The sequence below is a fragment of the Rhinolophus hipposideros genome (genome assembly GCF_964194185.1).
Source record: "Rhinolophus hipposideros genome assembly, chromosome: 6".
Taxonomy (NCBI): Eukaryota; Metazoa; Chordata; class Mammalia; order Chiroptera; family Rhinolophidae; genus Rhinolophus; species Rhinolophus hipposideros.
The window spans coordinates 43,645,222-43,671,027 of record NC_138052.1 but is presented as its reverse complement, the minus strand read 5'-3'; the positions used below and the strand labels follow the sequence as shown (position 1 = coordinate 43,671,027).

The 25,806-nt window shown below is 33.9% G+C and overlaps 1 protein-coding gene across 3 annotated transcripts in view; it reads left to right on the top strand.

The window, feature by feature from the left end:
• Positions 1-25,806, top strand: part of TTC21B (tetratricopeptide repeat domain 21B) — a 69,137-nt gene that overhangs the window by 17,603 nt on the left and 25,728 nt on the right. For all 3 annotated transcript variants that reach the window (XM_081052172.1, XM_081052174.1, XM_081052173.1), the window contains 11 exons: positions 807-999; positions 1,428-1,525; positions 1,831-2,031; positions 5,649-5,778; positions 9,055-9,212; positions 11,230-11,454; positions 12,955-13,193; positions 14,816-14,888; positions 15,503-15,613; positions 16,770-16,908; positions 22,846-22,952. In XM_081052172.1, the coding sequence (XP_080908298.1) occupies positions 807-999; positions 1,428-1,525; positions 1,831-2,031; positions 5,649-5,778; positions 9,055-9,212; positions 11,230-11,454; positions 12,955-13,193; positions 14,816-14,888; positions 15,503-15,613; positions 16,770-16,908; positions 22,846-22,952 (1,674 nt within the window). The remainder of the gene's footprint in view (positions 1-806; positions 1,000-1,427; positions 1,526-1,830; positions 2,032-5,648; positions 5,779-9,054; positions 9,213-11,229; positions 11,455-12,954; positions 13,194-14,815; positions 14,889-15,502; positions 15,614-16,769; positions 16,909-22,845; positions 22,953-25,806) is intronic.

The window sequence follows — 25,806 nt, the reverse complement described above, 5'->3', positions numbered from 1 at the left end:
AACTAAGAAAAAAAGGAAAAAGGTGCACATAAGTAAGTAAAATAATCAATATAAAGTTGAAGGAAAACATCAAGGATATTAATTGTTAAATGACATGAATAAACTGAATTCTCTCATTTAAAAACAGATTGCCGAGGGTATGGAGTTTAGAGAAAAACAAACCCTGCTGTTACAAAAATTTGTGTTGAGGGTATATTTACCCTCTTTATTTACCTACTGCCAGACACATTAGTTTACAAAAATTCAAACCATTTAGTAAGTATTTTATTCTTAAATATTGTTGTCTTCAAAAGTTACATATTCTAGCAGCATTGCCATTTCTTAAAATATTTTTGAAGCTTTTTAAAAGATGATTCAAAGGCATGATCTTTCAAACTATTTCAGGAGTGGCACCCTTGTCTTTAGGGGGAAAGCAGATCCTTACCCTAGTTTTCGATTCAGTAAATATATATATTTAACCTTAAAGAAGTGACTTTCTTGTTTAATTTGTGAAGCAATCATGGGACAATTTGAAAAGAGTTCTAAAAAATATGCTTGTGCAGCAACATCATTAAAAGTATGCTTTTCAAGATTGCTGTTCTTTAAAAGCACCACTCGTTAGGATATGTAAGTTCCGATAGGACATAAAGTCTTTCTTGCTGCACTGTCTAGAGTAAAAAGATGTTTTATTTTTTTTTGGTTATTAAATAATTTATTTTTCTTAATTTTGCTTCTGTGAAGTACAAGTAATATATGTATATTTAGAAAAAATATAATCCTTCCGTCTGAGTGGAATTATTCTGGACTAACTTTTTTTTTTCTTTTAGTGTGGACGTAGTCAACTCATTCTTCAAAAAATTCAAACATTACTAGAAAGAGCTTTCAGTTTAACCCCTCAGCAATCAGAATATGCTACAGAACTTGGATACCAAATGATTTTACAAGGAAAAGTTAAAGAAGCATTGAAGTGGTATAAGACTGCCATGACACTGGATGAAACCAGTGTCTCCGCACTGATTGGTATGACCGTTATTTCTGTAATGTTCTTTATATATGTGCAAGTCACAATTGCTTTTCATACCTGCCGTTAAAAGAAATGTATTTTGTGGTTTGCTAAAAATTAAACTATTCTCCACTATCCATAATGGAAAAACTAATACGTTATAGCTTTAAAAATAAAATTTTTGCTTCTTAAAATAATGTTTTGAGAGAATAGATTTTTATGAGATAGTTCCTATATATTATGAATTCCATCATAACAGACTTTATAAGGGTAACATGCTACCCATTTTATTTTCTTACACCCTTTTATTTTTCTTTTTTTTAATCTAAAAGTTTCATGTATTATGCACACAAAAAATTGTTTCATTTGCTTTTTGTGTTAGCTAACAGTGTGCATGCCTGGATTGATGTGGACTTTGACTATGTTTGTCCTGTTTGCTTTGTAGGATTTATTCGATGTCAATTAATAGAAGAGCAATTGCAGGATGCAGATCAACAGCTAGAATTCCTCAGTGAAATTGAGCAGTCCATTGGAAAATCTGCGGTACAGTGTTTTATTTTATGCTACTTATAAAATATGAAATTTTAAATTATCTTATTATTTAGCAATGGTTTTAAAGGAGTAATGTACACTCATGTTAACATATCATTTCATTTATTAATTTACCACCATGCAAAATTAGACTTTAAATATTCTTCCACAAGATTCTAAAAACCCATTCAAGCTAATACTTAAGTTTGAATAAATACTGCACAAAAATAGCATTTCATACACATTGGAAATCTAAGTAGAAATAAATGGCTTTATAACTGATGGAGTAATTTATTAAAAAGCTACATATTTTCCAGGAATTAACCTTTTTACATGCAGTTCTTGCTATGAAGAAAAAGAAACGACAAGAAGAAGTTATCAATTTGTTAGATGATGTCCTGGACACTCATTTTTCACCCTTAGAAGATTTACCTCTTGGCATACAGTATTTTGAGAAGTTAAATCCCGATTTCTTGCTAGAAATTATTACAGAATATCTGAATTTCTGTCCAATGCAGGTAAGTCATTTTGGGACTTATCTTCAAAGACGCATTTACTTGATGTTTTATAAAAGGTGCTGATAAATTATCTTCCACATGTTAGACTACTTGTATATCACATCTTAAAATGGAAGTATTTGTATATGTTAGTTGAACTAATTTTTTTTTAATTAATTAAATTTATTGGGGTGACAATTGTTAGTAAATTTACATAGATTTCAGGTGTACAATTCTGTATTAGTTGAACTAATTTTTAATCAGAATATTCATAGTAATGCCTGCTATCAACTAATAAATGTTTCGGTATATAAATATTCATTTTTGATTGATAAAATCTTGAGTTTAGAAGAACTATTAGAAGTCATTTAATTCAGACAACCACCTTATATTTGAATCTACTCTATATATAACGTCCTCATTAAGTGTCCATACCACTTCTGGATGCACTCAAAAGTGCAATTCTTTTTGTATAACTATGATTATTAGAGTGTATTTCTTATGTTAAGTCAGACTCTGCTTTGTGTTAAAAATGTCACCCATTTACTGGTCCTCCTTCTGCTCTCTGGAATGACACGGAGCAGGTCCAGTTACTTAGTCTAAGCAAGAATCATTCCTCATTTATAAAATAGACTGTCACATTTTGAAAACTAGTCTTCTTGTTTCCCAAAACAATTCAATTTGTACAGGTTTTCAGTCACTTATTTTTTATATAACAAGTTTGAGAACCATAGTTGTGATTCTGAGGATAGCATTTATTTTGTCAGTGCCTGTTTTTCCACATACGGATTTGGTATGCAAGACCTAGGTTAGATCCTTTTTCCTCCTAATTCTGCATGTCCATCAATTATATCACGTTGTCGACTCCTATTGAATTAACAGTTAACTAAAGTCATTAGATCTGTTGTTCACTGTAACTTTGGACACAAGTATAAGACTTTACATTTGTCCCTATGAAATTTTATCTCCATGATTCATCCCATAATTCAAGATTACCATGTCCCTTTGGATCCTGATTGTTATCTGTTTTATATGGATCTTTATTGTCATCCATCATCTGCCTTATCTAGCTCTGAGTAGAACTCTCTAGCTCTGGTGGAAACCTGTTGTGTTACCAGAGTTCATTCCAAATTGATATGGATCCATTAGTCAACATTCTTTTGTTACAAACAATAAGCAAATAATTATATTCAACTCACAATGCAACACTGGGCTATCACGACGGGCACTATCTTCATTGCTAAAAATATAATTCTTAGCATTCTCCTTGATCTACAGCTTCAGTAACTGTCTCAAAAAGGAAATGAGAATAGCGACCTTTCCTTAGGGAACCTATGCTGCTTTTTATTGATCATCATGTCCTTTTCCAGACTTTCATAATCTGTTTTTTCAACTAACCCTTCTAGACTCACACCGGGGATCAATCTCAGTCTCCCCAGTCATGGTCTGATTTCAGTTGCTTAGACGTTGAGTGCATTTTTCAGTACTCGGGCATTATTCAGAATTCTTTCAACAAATGCCTACAGAGTACCCAACACTCTACTCTGTTCAGAGCTGAGGAAATAGTTGTTTAAAAACAAACTACAACCCTTGCCCTCTTCAAGCATGTATACTAGCAGGAGGAAATGGATAATATAATCAGGTCAATTATGTAGTATGTTAGACTGCAGAAGAAAATAACAGAACAGTGTGTATGGGGGGATGGTAATTTTAGATAACATCTGGGTAGGCCTCATTAAAATGATAAATTTGAATAAAAACTTGAAAATAAAAACTTGTGGAAATATAGCATAGAGTATTTCAGGCAAAGGGAGCTGTTGTGCTGTTGCCTAAAAGGATACAGGGAGACAAGTGCAGCTTGGACGGATGAGGAAAAGCAAGTAGTCAAAGAGAGGTCAGAGCACAGAAGACCAAATGTAACTTCTTTGGCTCCCATTTTTTTCTTTTTTTTCTTTTTTTACTGCTAACAAATTTATTTGTTGCACCAGGTTTAAATCAGAATGGCTGTTTGAAATTCAAAAACTGAAACAATCCATCAAATTCATTCAGTAAACAAATGGGTTATAGTAGGGAGCCACGAGAGGGTGTTTGGCATGACCCAATTCAACATTTAAAAGGATTTTTCTGGCAGCCGTGCTGAGAGTAAACTGTAGGTGGAACAAGAAGTAATTTTTCCGTAACCTTTATCAGCATAATAGAACCTCGTTGGCATTTATAATGCTCTTTTCATGGGGAAGGCAGACTTGTCTCTCCAGCTCAGATACTTGTTTGGCCATATATACATATATATACGTAAACATATATATATTTGTTTTGTTTTCTTTTAAACATGTTACCTTAGAAATTGTCCATTGAGTCCTGTTTTTTATCTATGATTCACTCTGAAACTACAGTGAAAACAATGGTTATTCTCAATATCTAATTCCTAGCAAGTGGCAAAAACATTACCAGAACCTCACCATGTCACCTTATCACCTATACTTTCATTATCATCAGTTACACTGAAAAAATAAATATGTTTTAAGAAATTTACTCTATATCTAATACTATGTGAAGAAGTATAAAATTCTGACCTTCACGACACATTAATACCCTTAGTCCTATAAATGAGGCAGAACTAAATATGGAACTACTGTAGAACTGTATAAGATATAGAATGTGAAATATTACATAGAGTCTACGTGCTGTAGAAATTTAAAGAAGTTGTCTAGGTACCAGTACTCGCATTCTGCAAATCCTTTTGAGCACACATTTTTTTGTACTTCAACATAGTGAGAAGATGTGACACTTTCTTGTCCGTAACAATGGCTTGATGTAGGGGTGAATGTGAGTAAGAGGCCACACTCCAGTTAAGAATGTGTATGTGTGGGGTGTAAGATTGCGGGTGGGGCAGGATCATCCTTCAGATAAAGGGAAAATCCTTGGTCAGGCAAAGCAGGGAGAATGAACATTTGATATTTAAATTCTGATAATCACATTTCTAAGTTGTGAGCAGATAACCGTTGGATAAAGATTGGTTGAGTCAACAACCATTAAAAGAATAAACAAACGGTTTAGCAGTGCTTTAATTATCGTATTCATTATTAATAAAAAGGGGAAAAAATGAGGGCCTGCAACTATAAAGGTATGAGACAGTTGACGTAGTACACGTGTGTTCTACCTTCTATTTTCTACTAGGAAAACAAAATCTGAATTCTGTAAAACTGACCATACAATGCTCAGGGATAGTGCAGATTATTGAATTGAGTAAATCACAAGGCAGGGTTAGAATTAGAACTCACATTGCCTTGATTCTCAATTCCAAGAAACTCTACTTCTTAGTTATCTTTCCTTTGAACAGATATGTTTCCTTGATAAAGTTTTTGAACCGATATGCTCCTTTCATATGTTATTGAATGAGTAGTTATGTAATAATTTCATAATTCTTTTGCTGAACTAAGCCATTATTTACAGTCTGTTCGTAGGTCTCAGGGAGGTAAATTAGTATTAATCTATTCATAGCAAAGATACTGGGCAATAAACAATAAGAAAAATTTTAGAAAAATACATGGTTTCGGTATTCACATTAAAATTAGTAAATGTTTATTTTTAGCTAAATTCGGTTATAAACTTATAAAATGACCTGCTGATTTGTTTAGCCTGCAAGTCCTGGGCAACCTCTTTCTCCACTTCTCAGACGCTGTACCTCAATTCTGGAGACTATCATAAGAACTGTACCAGGTCTTTTGCAAGCTGTCTTCCTAATAGCAAAAGTGAAATATTTGTCAGGTAAGGTACTCCTTAAAAGCTTAAAATAATCTTTAGATTCTGATGTTGACAAAAATAATATAAATAAACCGAGAAGTCCATATACAATATGTGAAGAATAGTCACCTAAAATGCATATTTTATGTGTGCACAGATAACTAATTTTTATCCAAAATATAATTCCCTATCTTGCTTTACTGTTTAATTCTTTAAAAATTACTATAAACATTTGTGGTATAAGTGAATTGTTGGGAAAATATAGTTCTACCATTTTAAAAGAGTCCATCAGATGGCACTGGGGCCTGCCAATAATAATTTATAGTTGTTGACTGTGGATCTTTAATCCACAGTTGTTGACTCACTGGCGTAAAAAAAAATATGTTTCCCAGGTTTCAGGCTGTAATGACATTTATTAATTCCTATTTAGTTTCTGTGACTGGTTATATATAGTTAAAAAAAATAATCACCTCCATTATAACCTTAGCTTTTTAAGACACAAACATATGTATAATATATACATAAAGACAGACCATTATGTGGTGCTTATATACTCGTATATATGTACCTTTGCTGGCTAACTGCTATTCAAAGTAAATTTAAGTTTGTAAAGTCCTAAACGGCGGAAATCAACTTAAAGGTACTCTCATAGTTATATTTTATACATAATAAAGAGTTAAGAGACTGACTTTATTAATTTTGGAGGTCTCTGTTTTAACTGTCTTAAAAAAAGAACTAGATGTCAAAAACTGTTTCATCTCTAAAGTACTCTAGTTGTAAGAAGTGACTATAATACCTGCTTCTGATTGAGTTCTGTTATTGAGCCACGTGATAGTTTCTAGTTTCTTCTCAATTGGAATGGGTATCACCTACTGCGTGATTAAACTGGGACTTTCAGTTCAATGATTAATTATTAAATATTAATTATTTTTTTGAAATTTGATATAAATAAGTCTCATTATAGTCATGCTTAATTGCCAAATGAAAGTCTCATATATTAACCCCGTTTCTAAAAGGAGCGCCTCAAATAAGATAGTGCTGGCACAGGTCTAAATAACAGTAGTCTTGCTAATTTGCCAACTGTAGTGACTTCTGCACCAACTACCTGGATCTGGATGAAACTTCACAAGTTAAGGTCACAATCCTCCATCAGAATGCCCTCATTTTAGATACCAGCCACAAGTTGCAGGGGTTCCCAGGGCCACCTGCACTTCTGACTAGCTGGCTACAAATTTCAGGGTTTCTATGACTCCTGTCAGGTTCAAGAATTCACTAGAAGGATTCACAAACCTCGGGAAAGCATTATAGTTATTACAGCAAAGGATATTAATCTGAACCAGCAAAAGGAAGAGATGTACAGAGTGAGGTCTGGGAGGGTACCAAATGTGAAGCTTTCACTGTTTTCTCCCTATGTAGTCGGGACATATCAACTCTCTAACACAACAATGCTTGACAATATCTGAAAAACCATAGCACCCAGGGAAGCTCACCCACAGTTTAGTGTCCACAGGGTTTTATAATTACATACATATGGTTTGAATCATTGGCCACTTGATTGAGCTCAGTTCCCACCCAGGTGAGGTTGATACCACAGGGCTCAAAGCCCCAACCCTCTAATCACGTGGTTGGTCTTTCTGAGGCATCCAGCCCTGTCCTGAGTCATATTGGTATCATAAACTATCTGGGCCCACCACAAATAACAAAGACACTGCTATCATTTGGGAAATGATTCCAAGATTTAGAGACTCCCTCTCAGGAACCTGGGACAAAGGCCAGCCATATTCTTTAGCACACGGAAACCTGACAAAAACAGGACAGCAGTGTCTTTCATTTTTCCCTTTAGAGAAACTGGACTGCTCTTGGATAAGAATGTGATGTTGATGTGGTCTTTGTTTATATGGGCTATTTTTCCCAACAGTGATGACTCATTTCTCTGTCTTTAAATACTTAGTGGCCTCCTAAAGTTAGCTCCACAGATCCTTCCCTTTACCTTAAGAAGAAACAAGATTCTGATCTCAATTATACATATAGTCCTTATTTCCTTTATTCACTTATTTGCAAACCCTGATTATTTTCCATGTACTTTCTCCCCTTTGTAATAACCTTTTTTCAAGTTACCTCCTTAATCCTCTTCCTAAAATGGAAAATGGTCATTTGCATGCAAATTCATTATGCTTCACCTCCCCATTTCCTTTTTTTGTCTGCACATTTCTGAGTGTTGGATTGCATGACAATGAAAAAGAATCCAATATTATTTATGCTTGATTGTTAATGGTCAAATTTTGACACTATGTATAATAAGTTACTGTTCTATCTTAGCCAAGTTTTTCTCCATTAATCCTCTGTCGCTAAGAAAAATGTTTTCTGCTTAAAATGTGTTTCTGTTATAAGCAGGTTGAGCCTTTGGGAACTGCAAGCCCTGACTGGAAGCCTTATTTTGTCTGTTGAGGTGTCAGGTAAGGTTAAGGACTGTCCTTAACCTTCTGTCCTTCTGATGGAACAGAAAATAATTTAGGATCCCTTCTCCCCCATTCTCCTAGCAAAATTGAATGGGGAATGGGCCTAGCTATACCTACTTAAGACCAATTTAGAAAACGGCTGATGTGGGTCATAGTATCACAGGAAACTGAGTCTGCTGTAGTTCAGAGGAAGAACCTCATCCTACCCCATCTGCCAGCCCAAGGTAGATTTCACTCTTCCAGTCACTTTCATCTTGATCATTTCCTTTAATTTTAAGACTCCCAGATGTACAGTTTCCACATCATTTGACACTTCAGTTGGTATTTAAAGGCATTTTAAATCTATAACTCATATTTCTAAATCTCTGAAATATATCCTTATGCCTTTTCTGTTATTTTATATACAGTAAAATATTTCTAGCCAAGAATGATAACTAGACTAAATCTCCTTTGTTAATGTGACATTACATTTTAGCTATTTAAATTTACGTGTTTTACATAACTTATTTTAATTAAATCGTAAATAAAGCAGGGTTTTTTTCTACGAGGACAGTGAATAAAGGTATTTATGGGACTCTCAATAACAGCGGTGATCAATTCTGATCTTTTCACACACTTTCATTGGTTTGCCCATCATGACCAAGGGATGGTCTTACAGATGTATTCTAATTTACAGGATATTCTTTATGCAGACTGTAAGGAAGGTGACTGGTACAGGTAGAGAGATTACACCATTTAAGTTCAAACACTGGAACTATCTAACTACTTTTCTCCTTCCTCTCTCTCAGACCTGGATCTCTTACTCAATTGAATTATAATAGTGCTTTGTTTCCCTCACTAGGTGATACTGAAGCAGCTTATAATAACCTGCAGCATTGCCTGGAACACAGTCCTTCTTATGCAGACGCTCATCTCCTGATGGCTCAGGTTTATTTGTCTCAGGAAAAATTCAAATTGTGTTCTCAGTCTCTTGAACTTTGTTTGAGCTATAATTTTAAGGTAAGTGTTCCAGACTCAAGTGGTTAAAATGCATCACTCTCCTTGAACCTTTAGCAAATGTTTACATATTCAGCTTTTTTAAAATTTTAGTCTGTAACATTTTGCTAATAAATGCATTTTTAATGGAAGAGATTTTGGAATCACAAGCAAGAGAACAAATGGAGGCAACTGTGTTGTATTTAAAAAATTGTATGTCCGTGGCAACAAGAGACCTGGGGTCAGTGTCTAGTCTTTCCACTTATCTCTCTCTGAACCCGTTTTCTTTTCTATACAACTCATAATACCCTAAAATTATAGTGAGCATTAACTGCAATAATAAAAGTATGTAAAAATAATTGTCAATTATAAAGCATTGTGCCAAATATTTTTATGTCTAAGGGTTTTATTTTATTGCCTGTTTCTGTCTTAGACCTTGGTTTTTCATAGCTTTTTTAGATTCATCATCAAAGAACATTTAGTCATTTTGAACTTAGTATGTGTGTGTTTTGTTTTGTTTTTTAATTAAAGTTTATCGAGGTGACAACAGTTAGTAAAGTTACATAGGTTTCAGGTGTACAATTCTGTAATACATCATCTATATATCACACTATGTGTTCACCACCCAGAGTCAGTTCTCCTTCCATCACTGTGTATTTGATCCCATTTATCCTTGTCTTCTACCCTCCTCCCCGCTTACCCTCTGGTAACTACTAAACTTATCTATGTCTATCATAGTTTTTGGGGTTTTTTGTTTGTTTGTCTTGTTCCTTTGCTGCTTTCAGCTTTATATCCCACATATCAGTGAAATCATATGGTTCTTGACTTTTTCTTTCTTATTTCGCTCAGCATAATAATCTCAAGATCCATCCATGTTGTCATAAATGGCACTATTTCATCTTTTCTTATGGCAGAATAGTATTCCATTGTGTATATATACCACATCTTCTTTATCCATTAATCTATGGAAGGACACTTTGGTTGTTTCCATGTCTTGGCCACCGTAAATAAAGCTGCAATGAACATCGGAACACATATATCTTTATGGATAAATGTGGTTTGAGGATATAAACAGTAGATTTCTACCCAAGATATTCTGTGTTACATCCCATACCCCTCAGCATTAGGAGAAATCTTAGGTTCAGGAGCTTCCTGAGGCAACTTCTCAAACTTTGGTTTCAATTTGCAGGGTTTTGAGCCCCATATTATGTGAGAACCCTTTAGTGGATGGAGAATTCAAGTTCCAGACAAGGTCTGCAGAAGATAATGCCTGCTTTTTAGAGCAGTAGTTCTCAAGATTGGTGGAGCATCCTAACCAGTGCAGGTGCCCTGCCCCAATCAATCAGAATCTCTAAGAAATAAGCAGGAGTATTTACACAATGCTTATAGGTACCTACGGCTTAGAAACACAGCCTGAGGGAAGATGGTAGCTGTCCTAGACATTAGATGCCTGCTACTTCACTTCATTTTAGATTATCTCCTTCTCTTTGATTTCTTTCTCAACCATTTTTGTCATTGTATTTTTCCTGTATACACTACTGCTCACCACAGTAAAAACAGAAGCTTCATTACATGTTTCAGAGTAGTGTCAAAAAATAAAACCAATGTTTGATTAAAGTGTCCTAAAATTTTTAATCTTAAAATTAAAAAATAAAAGAAAAGGAACAAAACTTTGTTTCTAGTACTCTAATAATTTTATATAAGTATCAGAAGTCTGAGATAAAGATACTCCTTTCCTAAAAACTCAAATAATTTCTTAGACTATACTTGCTAGCCTATAAACTTGGTTTGCATTTTCTCTTCTGTCATGGTAGAAGCATTTAATTAACTTGTTGGTCATTCAGCAGGACACTAGGTAGTGGCAGGTTCTCTGAATTTGATTTAATAAATGATCAGAAAGTTAATAAAAGGCCAAAAATGACCTCATATATGCAGTCACAGATAGACTGTCCTCAAAGATCCTATTATTTAAATGTTTGATGGATTATGTGTTGATGTTGTAAGCACTCCAAGGAAGTATTTCTGAATATTATTTTTTCAGGTGAGAGAATATCCTTTATATCATCTGATTAAAGCTCAGTCACAAAAGAAAATGGGAGAAATAGCAGAAGCAATTAAAACTCTGCATATGGCAATGGGTTTACCAGGAATGAGGAAAGTTGCAGCTTCCTCAAAATCAAAATGCAAAAAGGCTGAAGTTGATGCAAGCCATCGTTTATCAATCTTTCTTGAATTGGTCGAGGTTCACCGCTTAAATGGAGAACAGGTAGGTTAAGTTTTAATTCAATGGCTCAGATTTGAACTTTGTTATTCAAATATACATATAGTATATATAGTCAGTAGTAAGTGAAAAAGCTAAAATTATTCCCTTGACTAAATGGTAAAGTTTAAAAACTTTATTTCTCCATTACTTTGCACCAAATCATGTGCTTTCTGCAAGTCTCTGAAGTTAAACATAGTTTGGATCTGGATGACTTTAAATATCAGTGTACTTAATATCGGCTACCATGAAGTAATATAAATAACAATATAATGTAATATATGCTATGAAATGTAATATAACACATATAATAACATAATAATATAATGTATGATTACCTTGGCTACCATAAAAAGTAATAACATAATATAGCTATAATTTTGTAAATTCCTAAAAGGAGTCACATACACAGACATATACACGCACATGCACACATAAATACTACCCGAATAAAATGAAAGTACCAACCTGAAATTTTAATAGTTGAGAAAACAAAAGAACCACCTGATGAATACAGCTTTGGTAAACTCATAGGACAATCTTAAAATCAAATACTTAAAAATAATAATAATACAGATGGATGGATGGATAGCCAGCAAGCATGTAATTCTGAGAGAATTCAAGAAAATAAAGAACTTAACATGATTGATACATGTATTTTGGGCTGCAGCAGTCGCGAATCATTTATTTTCATATTTTAGTGAAAATTAAGAAGGCTATACCTAGATACTTGCCAAATCTTAAAGAATTTTTATTTCATTAATACATTAACATACTATACAGTACTACCATAAAGAGTTGATTCTAAGGTGCCCTATTTTTTTTCACATTTTAACATTTCTGAAATCCTAATGTCTTATAACCTCTAAAGTTGAGATGAGTCTTAATTAATATTTTAGATTCATTGAGTCACACATTTGGAAGTGAGGTACTATATTCACCTGAGTTATAACAAAAATGATGTCCGAGCGTAGGGAGTAAAGTAATCTTCTACTTAGTGAAGAGCCCTTGGATGTAATGGTGACTGTGGACTGGCCCCCATCAATGAGGCGGTAATGAACGAGGCTGAGAATTTAGGCTCCAGAGTCAGGCTGCCTGCATTTGAACTCTGGTTCTGTCATTTGTTAACTTCTTAACGCTAAATCTCAAATTCCTGACTGCAAGATAGGGGTAATAATAGTAATTACTTCGCAGGGTGTGTGTGTGTGTGTGTGTGTGAGTGTGTGTGTGAAAATTAGATAGGCTAATACAATGCTGGATGCAAAGTAAATACTAATCAAATTATATTAGCAGAGACTCTTATGTAGTAACTACTCAGCTAACAAATATTTGTAATGTCATCAGAATTTAGTTTCTGAGTTTAGTTTTAAATTTTTGTACTTTTCAAAAATCCATCACTATTTCATGAATATCATAACTGCTGGCATTTATTCATTGTTTTAGTAGAAAATGTTCATTTCTAGTGTAATTTGTAGACTATTGTGAATCTTAATTTCATCTTTACAGCATGAGGCAGCAAAAGTGTTACAGGACGCCATTCATGAATTTTCTGGGACAGCTGAAGAATTGCGTGTTACTATTGCTAATGCGGACCTAGCTCTGGCCCAAGGAGATGTTGAACGGGCTTTAAGTATGCTTCGGAATGTGACATCCGAACAGCCTTATTTCATAGAGGCCAAAGAAAAAATGGCAGATATATATATTAAGCACAGGAAAGAGAAAATGTTATATATCACTTGTTACAGGTAAATGGTTATTTCAACCCTTGTATTTTGTCACATTTACCTCCTCAAATTAATTCCCAAATTCCGCTTTGTCTTCTCTTTTAACTGCTTTACAGATACTGTATAGATCTTTGCCTTAACAGGTTCTTGCTACCTTGTCCTACCACCAACCACAGTCACTCTTGCCAAATTGCTCACTGTCTCTAAAACGAATCATAGTAATACGATTATTTCTACCTGTAGCTTACTCTGGTTTCTCACCTCTCCTCCCTCATCAGATGTTATTTCTAGACCCTGAATCATCCTGTTTGAGAAGGAAAAGAGCTGTAACAGTGTGTGTATTCTAATAGATTCAGAAAATTATGTAATGCATCAACAATTTAGGGACTACATGGTCATATGTAATTCGTAATGTAATAGTTATAGCAAAAGAAAGTTATGACTTTGTATACACCAAACCAAGGTCTGGGTTACAAATTTTCCTTGGTGAAAGGGCGGGGTCTTTAAAAATTATGTCATATGCTGTTGCCTTAGGAGTTCTTGCAGTACCAAAACCCATACACGTGGGCGTACACACACGTGCACACATGCACAGAAAGAGGTTGCTCTTACTTTCTCTCCAAACAAAAAGATAAAACATCCAGGCATACACTCCATGTTAGAGAAAATTAACATTTTTAAACTCTTGAGAACATCATAAAATGTTGATGAAATAAGTCATCAAACCAAGTCAAACTAGTCCACCTATATTACTTATGTAAGTATCTTATCTCAGAAAGCTACTCAGATTCTTTGTAGATGCTGAGTGATTCAAAGAAACTGAGCAGCACCCCCTCTATAGACGAATGGATGGGAGTTCCTAATGACATTTTCTAGGATGATTCCGAAAGATCAGCACTACTGTCTCTAAGGAAATGGAAGGGATTTTAAAGTAGGGTTGATTTGTTTGAATGCAGTATAGTAGATCAGTTAAAAGCACAGGTTTTTGTTTCACGCAGATCTGACACGTTAGCTGTAGGTTTAAACTCGCGTCATCTGTAAAATCAGAATAATAATTGTCTTTTCTCATAGTTTTTGACCAATGAAATGAGATACTGTATGTTAAAGATTAGGATCACATTATTATGTGAGTAACTTTGGTATTTTGACCTTTAGTAGTCTAAATTTTGCAGGTAAAACATAAAAAGCAACTATTGAGGTAGAAGACGTTATATTTTTTAAGGTAACTCATTTCAGCATATGAGTAATGTCGTGAATATTGGAGCTCAAGATACATAGGACAATAAGTGTTTTTCCCGCACTATTATTTTTCGGTACCTTTACTCACACTTCATTTCAAAATTAAATGTAGCAGAACGTATGTATCTGGATAGTAAGAATTTATCTACTCTGTTATGTGCATTTCAGAAAATGCAGAGATGTAATGAAAAAAAAAAAAGGTTGATCTAGCGTAAACAGCCAGTGTGTGAGTATGGGTGTTTTGTTTTGCTTTGTTTCGTTTACCATATTACAGTGTGGGATATATAGAAACTATTCTGAAGGCTATTGGTTAATTGAAATAAATGAGCTTACTTTTACTTTACATTGTTTTAGAAGAAGATATCTGTATTCAATATACTAAATAGAGTGGGTCTGATTTCTAGAGAAATTGCTGAAAGAATGCCCAGCCCTCGTTCTTTTCTTCTCCTTGGAGATGCATACATGAATATTCAAGAGGTAAAGTTTCTGATGCTACTGGACTTAGAATTTTTAAAAAATTCTTAGTGATTAGCATAACATTCTGTTAAAAGGAATTTGTTTTTTTAAATAATGTTTACTTAACATTCAAAGATTCAGTCATCACAGTAAAAAGGCAACACCATTACAACAAAACAGTGTTTCTCTTTTCAAATTGATATCCAGTAATTTAACACTCATTATTTAAAATAGAGGTGTTATCAGAAGCAAGAGTCTCCTTCAAACAGGAGAATGATGAGCTATTGGCTAAGATGGTGTTTTCTTCGAAGGGAAGCAGTTCTCTGACTCAGTATCTGGCTTTTATAATGATTGAAAGAAATGAAGAGTCAAGAATTTTGTCTCTTAGTTCTCACAGTATTATTTATGAAGACAAGGACACAATTAACATGGGTGGGATTATACTAATTAGTTACACCTATGCTGATGACTGTCACCTCTCTGAAATTATTAAGGTTTCTGGACTTAAATGTGTGCTTTATTATTAGTCTCCTTAAGATTCCAAATGAAGACCTTAATTATAGAAATGTTGGCATTTAGTGGGATCCAGCCAAGCTGTTTATTTATTGTTTATTTTTTGTATCTGCCAACATTAGCCTGAAGAAGCCATAGTAGCGTATGAGCAAGCATTAAATCAGAACCCCAAAGATGGAACACTGGCAAGCAAAATTGGGAAAGCCCTTGTCAAAACTCATAACTATTCCAAGGTATGTACTTTATAGTTTGGAATATATCTATTTGGCCAAAATTTTATTTTATTATTATTCAATTACAGTTGACATACAATATATTAGTTTCAGGTGTACAGCATAGTGGTTAGATACTTATATAACTTACGAAGTGATCCCCTCAATAATTCTAGTACCCACCTGGCACTATACATCGTTGTTAGAATATTATTGACTATATTCCCTTTGCTGTACTTTATACCCCATGACTATTTTGTAACTACCAATTTGTACTTCTTAATCCCTTCACCTTTTTCACCTAGCCTCCTAACCCTCTTCACATCTGAGAACCATCAGTTTTCTGTATCTATGAGTCTGTTTCAGTTTTGTTTGTTCATTTATTTATTTACTTTTAGATTCTATATAGAAGTGAGATCATCTTTGTGTGACTTATTTCACTTAGGATAATAACAAAATTTTTCAAACACTGCTGTATAAGAGGTCTTCAGCAAACACCATTTGTATCTTGATGGTTGTAAAACTCTAAATTCGTATTCACAAACTGGAATTTGTGTTAAAGGCTTTCTCATGTCTCAGATTCGTCTTTGCTGCATTTTGCAAAGGCTGTTTGGACCCTAAAGTTTACTTCAGGCTTCATCTTCCATCTAAATCTTTGCCACCAAATCAATTACAATAAGCTCACTATTGTTATATGTCTTTTATTATATAACAAATAGATGTCCTTTCTTTTGAATTAGTTTTGGTAAGCCGTGTGCTTGGAGGTTTTTGTTTTGTTTTGTTTTCTTAGTAGAGATAATGGATTTTCTTTTAGTTGTTATTTTCTTTTAGTTGTTACATTCTTGCCCTATTCCTAGTAACTGCTGAACATATATATACAACAGCTAACAAAGTATTTGCATTCAATTATGTTCGCTGGCTTCTGGAATAAAATCAGTAAAAAATTTCACCAAGCACTTTTCTTTAGCAATTTATTCTATGAGATGCTAGTTGTCTTGTATGATGTTAGACTCTCTAAGGAAAATGACATACTTAATTGATAGTGCGGGTACATGCCTAAGCTCCTCCTAGGTTATCTCTAATTATACATACGCTTTTTGTCTGTAATGTGTAAAGTGTCTATGCTTGAATGCCATTCTCAATGCCTTTTTTCCTAACTGAAATGGATTTTGTTTAGGCAATCACTTACTATGAATCTGCTCTGAAAAGTGGACAACAAAATTATCTTTGCTATGACCTGGCCGAGCTTTTATTAAAATTGAAATGGTATGACAAAGCTGAAAAAGTTCTTCAACATGCTCTAGCTCATGAACCTGGTATGAAAGTCTTTCTGATTTGGAAAAATATATACCTGATATACTTGATACATTTTATTTTTATATTATGTAAGTGTGTATTTGTATTCTCAGTATTTTATATGTGAGGTTGGTTATTTCATTTATCAAGATATCATTCTTCTAAAATAAGATATTTAATGGCTATTATCAATAAATCAACAAACAACAAATGCTGGCGCGGATGTGGAGAAAAGGGAACGCTAGTGCACTATTGGTGGGACTGCAGATTAGTGCAGCCACTATGGAAAACAGTATGGAGGTATCTCAGGAATCTGAAAATGGAACTACCCTATGATCCAGTAATTCCACTCCTAGGCATCTACCCGGAGAAATCCAAAACTCCAATTCAAAAATCTGTATGCACTCCTATGTTTATTGCAGCACTTTACACAATAGCCAAGATATGGAAACAACCGAAATGCCCATCGGTAGATGACTGGATTAAGAAGCTGTGGTACATTTATACAATGGAGTATTACGCAGCCATAAAGAAGAAAGAAATCTTATCATTTGCAGCAACATGGATGGATCTAGAGAACATTATGTTAAGTGAAATAAGTCAGAAAGAGAAAGACAAGTACCATATGATCTCACTTATATATGGAATCTAAAGAAAAGACTATGTGAATGAACTAATCAGAGACAGTTTTAGGGACGCAGAGAAAAAACCGAGAGTGGTTAGATGGGTGTGTGGGAGGGGGTTGGGGATAAGGGGAAAGGTCAAGGGATTTGGAAGCAGCTGGTAACCACAAGATGGCCTCAGGGTTTTTTTGAAAATTAATTTGGGGAAGGTATTCTATAATGTTGTAAAGATTTTGTTGGGTATCCGATGGACATGCGTTCTATTTGGGAGACCACCTCAGGGATACTGTGGATACCTGATCATGGCATAGTACACCAGAAGCTAAACATTAATGAATGCCAACTATAATTTTATATATATAATGTGATGGTTCAGTGTGAGGTCGGAGGGATAGTGGATGGGGGGAGGGGGGTTCACAGTATGAGGGATATAAATGATGAACGTCTAAGTATTACCTTGTTTTGTACACCTGAAACTAATAAATAAATTAATTAATTAAAAAAAAAATAAGATATTTAAGAAATCTAATAACAGATTTATGGAACAGTTAATTGTGTAATAGGAAGATGCTTTACTTTCCAAAATGATGTAAAGGAAGGTTCCTTTAAATTGCAACTACATCTGGTGTTTAAACAAATAAACATTTTTATAATCTTAATTCTTTTTAAAGTCTTTTTTTAAATTCTCTATAAAAGATTATAATGTATAAGTCTCCAGTTTCTCCTATGAATTCTATTTGAATTGTTCTCAAACTATCTCCCTAGAAGTAACCATTTTTGTGTTTTAATGTATCTTTTATATGTATATAAATATATAAATGTAACATGAATAATTTTCCATTTCAAAATGTATTGTTTTTATTCTGCAATTTTTTTTACATACAATATGTCACAGATGTAGTTTGATGTCAGGACATTCATATCATTCTATCTACTGGCATCATAGTATTATTATATATAACTCCATAAGTTATTTAACTTTCCCCAATGATTGGGCATTGAATTTGTTTAAATTCTTTGTTATTATAAACCATGTTACAATGAATGTCCTTGTATTTCATTTGTTGATGTACACTTGCTTATGTTTCTTAAGAAAAAGATGGTGAGTTAGAGGGTATGTGCATTTAAAATTTAATTGGATGCTATCAAATTTCCTTCTTACAAGTTTATATAAACTTACTTTCTAAAGATCTTTATTTTTCACTAAAATCTAGTTTTGCTCATTGCCAAAATTTTAAAATTAGAGAAGTTAATGAAAGTTGTGTCTTCTCCCACTCTCCATAGAAAGTCACATTTCACAACTGGTACGAGTATATCAGCCTGGTCAGTCTCCCTGTGCCTATCTCTCCTTGTCTGTCTCTCATACACAATTACATACCACTTTTTTCATACCAAAATTGGATCATGTTGTACCTATAGGTCTGTAGTATTCATTTTTCAATTAATAGCTTCACTCCATGTTGACAAATATAGCTCTTTTTTATTTTTTTAGCATAGCTAGAGAGTATTCTACAGTATGTTGACATCATAATTTATTTGATGCGTCCACTATTAATAAACATTTAAATTGAAGAAAAGTTGGAAACAATACTGAGACAAAATTCTTGTTTGTATTACTGCTGTTTACCTCCTAGAATTGAATCTTGCCCCATTGTTCTTTCTTAAGGCTATAACTGTCTCAACATTATGTAAAATAAATCATGGGAAAAAAAATTTTAATTTGCACTTCTTTGATGACTGATAAGGTTAGGCATCATTTTATGTCTACAGATCATATTTGAGGAATTATTTTTTCTTATCCACATCTTTAATCCTTTACCTATTCATTTTGTAGATGTTTCCTTCCAGGCTCTCCTTTCTTTAACAAATTTATTTATCATTTCCTTGGTCAAATAGAATATTTAATTACCATATATACCATTTCCCTGAAAACAAGACTTAGCTGAACAATAGGCTCTAATGCGTCTTTTGGGGCAAAAATTAATATAAGATCGGGTATATATTTTACATTATATTATATTTATTATATTATATCCGGTCTTATATGATAGTAATATAAGACCGGGTCTTATATAATAGAATATTATTATAATATTCTTATATAATATTCTTATATAACAGAATATAAGACCCGGTCTTATAGCAAAATAAAACCGGGTCTTATATTAATTTTTGCTCCAAAAGACACATTAGACTTGATTGTCCATCTAGGTGTAATTTTGGGGGAAATACGGTAATACCTGCCAGTCTTGCCAGTCTTTTCTTTTCTTTTTTTGAATTCTGAATTCCTTCTCACGATCCTAACATTATAAAAATATTTCCTTATGTTTTTCTGGAATTTTTTTTATATTTTTTATTTTTATAATGGAGAACTTGAACCCACATACTTGAACCCACATACAATTCTTACTGTATAGTTTCCCAAATGGATAGTCAATTTTATTTCAGTGCCATTTATTTTATTTATTTATTTATTTATTTATTTATTTATTTATTTATTTATTAGTTTCAGGTGTACAAGACAAGGTAATATTTAGACGTTCATCATTTATATCCCTCACACTGTGAACCCCCCTCCCCCCATCCACTATCCCTCCGACCTCACACTGAACCATCACATTATATATATAAAATTATATTTGGCATTCATTAATGTTTAGCTTCTGGTGTACAATGCCATGATCAGGTATCCACAGTATCCCTGAGGTGGTCTCCCAAATAGGACGCATGTCCATCGGATACCCAACAAAATCTTTACAACATTATTGAATACCTTCCCCAAATTAATTTTCAAAAAAACCCTGAGGCCATCTTGTGGTTACCAGCTGCTTCCAAATCCCTTGACCTTTCCCCTTATCCCCAACCCCCTCCCACACACCCATCTAACCACTCTCGGTTTTTTCTTTGTGTCCCCAAAACTGTTTCTGATTAGTTCATTCACATAGTCTTCTTTAGATTCCACATATAAGTGAGATCATATGGTACATGTCTTTCTCTTTCTGACTTATTTCACTTAACATAATGTTCTCTAGATCCATCCATGTTGCTGCAAATGATAAGATTTCTTTCTTCTTTATGGCTGCGTAATACTCCATTGTATAAATGTACCACAGCTTCTTAATCTAGTCATCCACCGATGGGCATTTCGGTTGTTTCCATATCTTGGCTATTGTGTAAAGTGCTACAATAAACATAGGAGTGCATACAGATTTTTGAATTGGAGTTTTGGATTTCTCCGGGTAGATGCCTAGGAGTGGAATTACTGGATCATAGGGTAGTTCCATTTTCAGATTCCTGAGATACCTCCATACTGTTTTCCATAGTGGCTTCAGTGCCATTTATTGATATATCACCTTTATCATGTAATAAACTTTTTTATATACATGACTGATTCTTGGAATCTTTGCTTTGTTGCCAATACCATATTCACTGTAGCTTTAAACTATGTTTGGATACGTGGTAAGTCCTTTCTGAGTTATTTATTTATTTATTTATTTATTTACTTTATTAGTTTCAGTTGTACAAAACAACATAATGATTAGACATTTACACACCTCACAAAGTGATATCCCCAAGAAGTCTACCTCTCTGTGTTTTCTCATATTTCCAAAATGGCATTTCAATTTCACTTTTACTTAAAACACTACAAATGGCCTTAAATGTGGATATACACTTTTGAAAAGGTTGTAAAGGAGGAGAGATTCAAGCAGTATGTATTACATTCATGTAATATAAATATTGGGTTGGTGCAAAAGTAATTGCAGTTGAAAGGCTAAACATAATTGCAAAAACCACAATTACTTTTGCACCAACCTAATACTTCCACTTAATAAGTATTTGCTGAGCATACTCTATGGTGTACTTAGATACCTTTTTCTGTGTTTTGTTACATATTATTTCATTGAGGCTCACATTAGATTTTGAGGCAAATATGATTTTCCGATTTTTAAAATTAGCCATCTAGGACTCAGTTTTGTTGATGTACCCAGGTTCACCTAGCTGATAAATAGTAGCACCTGGGTTCTAATAAATATCTTACACTTAGCACATCTAAAACCGAATTCCTAGTCTGCTTCCCCATGTCTGTTCTACGTGCAGCCTTCTTCCTCTCAATAACTTCATCCTTCTTGTGTTTGCTAAGAGCCAAGATCATTGCCTTCACCCTTGTCCAAGCCACCATCGTCTGTTAAGTAGATTATGACAGTAGCCTCCCAGCTGGTCTCCCTGTTTCCATCCTCACACCCCCACACCCCTTGCCACAGCCTTTCTCCACCCAGCAGCAGCATCGAGCCTTTTAAACCATGTAAGTCTGATCGTGTTCAAGCTCCATGTGTCTACCATGTCTCCTGGAGTTAAGCCAAAGATTTCACAGTGGCTTGTGTGGCCCTTCACATATGTGCACCATTGCTCCTCTGACCTCTCCTTCTACCCTCTTCTCACCATGGTCGTAGCCTCCTTGTTCCTTGTGCCATCCTAGAGCTTTTCTTACCTGTAAAATAGCAATGGCAAAACCTACCTCACAAGATGAGGTTTTAAAGAGATAATGTATACAAACCACTTTGAACAGAGTGTTGCATGGACCATGCACTTGATAAATGGTGGAAGAAACATATTTCTGTTAATCATCTAGGGTTCTTTTACTACTCTTAGATCACAGAGTAATAATACTAAATATTTAAATAGCACTTATCATGTACCCAACTTTATTTTAATTGCTTTGCATATGTTAGCTTATTTAGTAACTTACTGATGGTAAAGATTTTACAACAACCCTATGAGATAGGTACTGTTATTTCCCTTTTTACAGATGAAAGAAAGGGAGGCACAAAATAGTTAAGTACTTTGTTCAAGGTTAAATAGCTAATATGTGATGAAGCCTAAATTTGAAACCAGACCTGTTGGCATCAAAGCCAGTGCTCTTAATGGCTTAGCTTTATTGCTTATCAGATGTCTATTATTCAAAAAAAAAAAAAAACACGCTACTTCTTCATTGCATGTAGCAACTATCTTTTAATGACTTTAATAAAGTGAACATGTTATACTTAAGAATGAAAATTGAAATTCATGAGTTGTTGCATTGTTATCTCTTAATACATATCTAAGAAAAACCTCCAGTTATCCACTTCTTTAACTTTTCTTGCAGCTAGTTTTTATCTTTGTCTTTTTTTTTTTTAATTTGGCTATTTTTCATTGAACTGACTGAAAATTGTTTAACTTTAGTCACTATTTTTCAAAAATCATTCTTTCTAAAGACCAGTTTTAAAACTTGCAGAAAAATGTAAAAATTTATTTTAAATGAGTATTTTTTCCCCAATGTATTCTGTTCTTTTATAGTAAATGAACTGTCAGCTCTCATGGAAGATGGACGTTCTCAAGTTCTTCTAGCAAAAGTTTATAGTAAAATGGAAAGACCTGATGATGCAGTGACTTCATTACAACAGGTAAATGCATTTGTGAGTGTGGTTGTGGGGTGAGCGCAGAAGGAAATATGCCACACGTAAGAGGAAAACAGTCTCTTTTGACCCATCACTCATAGAAAATACGTCAAAATAGAAATAATTGTTGAATGCCTATGTATTGTACTGTTTAAATATATTATTGCTAATTTTTATAACAAATACAGAAGTTGATATTTTTAATCCTGTTGTACAGCTGAGGAAGCTTGGTTTAAAAACTTGGATGAAGTCACATGACTGGTGTCATAGGCAGGATTTGAACTCTGTTCCTTTTTCTTCCATTTATTTATAGCTTCTTAATTTCTTTTAATATTTTGTGGTTTTCTTTTTTTATATTAAAGCTTATTGGGGTGACAAGTTACATAGTAAACTTAGTAAAGTTACATAGGCTTCAAGTGTACAATTCTGTAATACATCATCTGTATATCACATTGTGGTTTTCAATGGAGGCATTTTGCACACCTTTTCTTAGTGATACCCTATATGTGGTGAATGTTTTTTAATGATTTTTCAATTTCTAGTTTTCTAACAATTTTTCTATAAATTGCTTAAATTTTACCTAATGTACTCTCTATGTCTGTTGAGACGGTCATATGACTTTTCTTCTTTTTTTTCTGGTAAGGTGGTGTATTAAATTAATTGCTTTCAAATGTTCACCCTTATATGCCTGAAATATGTGTCACTTTCTTGTGATTTTTTTTTAAACAATATTACTGGAATTTAAAGATATTAGCTAATATAGTGTTCAAGGTTTGTGCATCTATGTTCATGAGAGATTGAAAGCTACACTCAGCTCCTAGAGGTTCCTGAGCTCTTTGCCTGGTGAGCCAGCTAATATGACCACTTAGTTCTTCAAAACTATCAAGGGAGAAAGTCTCTAGAGTGAGTCAGCTAGCAAGATAATCTCACATAATTTAATCATGGAAGTAACACTCCTTCGTATTTGCCATATTGTGTTAGTTAAAAGCATGTTACAGGTCCCATCTCATACAAGGAGAGGCGATTATACAAGGTAGTGAACATCAAGATGTGAGGATCATGGAAGCTATCTTAAAATCTGTCTACCATGATAGGTGCTTGAATTTTTGTTGAATGACTGAAAGGAAAGCATAGATTATTATAATTCTTTAATTACAATAATTCTTTAATTACAAGAATTATAGGGAAAATCACTTTTTAGTATATTAGCTATATTTTCTGTGGGAAAAAAAATCTAAATAAATCAGAAATAAAGAACCTATATGCCATAAAACACTCAAGTTTATAAAGCTCTAATATGTACCGTATTTGCCGGCGTATAAGACGATTTTTTGGCCCCGAAAAATATGCCTCCAAGTGGGGGGGTCGTCTTATACGCCAGGTACACTTCAGATAGACTGCCCATAGTGCTTGCCCCGTGCCATAGTGGCCTCCCGATATCCGCCCACTTCATTCCACATACCGTTCAGGCATCAGCAGCGCTGCTGGTGTATGCTCGGCTGTTATGCGATTTTGCTGTTGTATGATTTTACCACACTCGCAAAATCGCACACAGCCGAGCATACACCCAGTATGATAGCGCAAAATCGCGAATCGCGATACCATACTGGGTGTATGGTCGGCTGTGTGCGATTTGTTATCTTACTTCTATCATTGACAGTCCCTCTAGGTTGTGGGCTGCTTGCCTATGTTCCTGAGAAGCATCTACGGTACCAGTCTATAGAGTGTGTTTTCTTTAGTGAATTACCGGTATGTTTACCGGTAATAAACTTGCACTGTTTTATGTATATGTTTGATTACATACAGCCTTGTGACAGTTTTCCTGCATGTCATAAGCATTTGAATATAAATTAAAATGTTGAAATCAAATCTGATACTGTTTTACCTTTTATTTGGTGTGTGGAAGGTGTGTGGAAGGTGTGCGGAAGAGGGGGTAGTCTTATACAGCGAGTATATAACAAACTGTATTTTGAGTGGAAATGTTAGGGGGTCGTCTTATACGCCCAGTCGTCTTATACACCGGCAAATACGGTACATATTTGTTTTTGCTTCTTTCACTTAATAATCATTTGTGTGTATGTCTACATAGCTCCATTTCATCATGTAAAAAGTAATGTGATGTTCTGATTTTATTGGTATATTTAATTTTGGTGTGGTCTTTAGTAAGATATGTACATGTATATGATAAAGCCATTTGAATAGAAAGGGAAATTAAAAAGTCTATTAATTAGTATACACACACACACACTCACTCACTAACACACACACTTCTTTCTACCCAAGGGCTTTAGGGAATTAGCAAGAATATATACATATTATAAAATAGGAAGGGGAAAGGAAAAGTAAATGCAGTGACAATGAAGGTTAATATAGTTATTTTAACGGATAATTAAATTTAGGTCTGATCTTTCTGGAAACCAAGGAAAAACATAGGGAATGGTATCAATTTTTTGAGAACATTTTATTCTGTATGAAGATGGGTCTTAATGATCATTGTATATAGTTTAAAGAAATTGAACATTCTTTTATGAAATGTCTAATCAAAAATGCAAAAATACTTTGCTCAAAAAATTGCCTCTGTTTATTTACCTTTAAGAAAGTTTTGAGCCTCACAAAATCCAAGTTATAAATGTGTTTCTCTAGGAAGTTAAGCTAATGAGGTCCACATATTTGACTTTGCAGAGGTTTAGTTGATATAGAGATAAAACTCAGACTATCTAGAGAATGAATTTCATATCTGTTAGAGCTAGGGTGACCATATCATTTATCATTTAAGCCAGAATACTTTTCAGAGGGACAGAAGGCAGACATTAAGCTGGTACAACAGATATAAAAGTATACTGCCAGATAGAGAGGTACG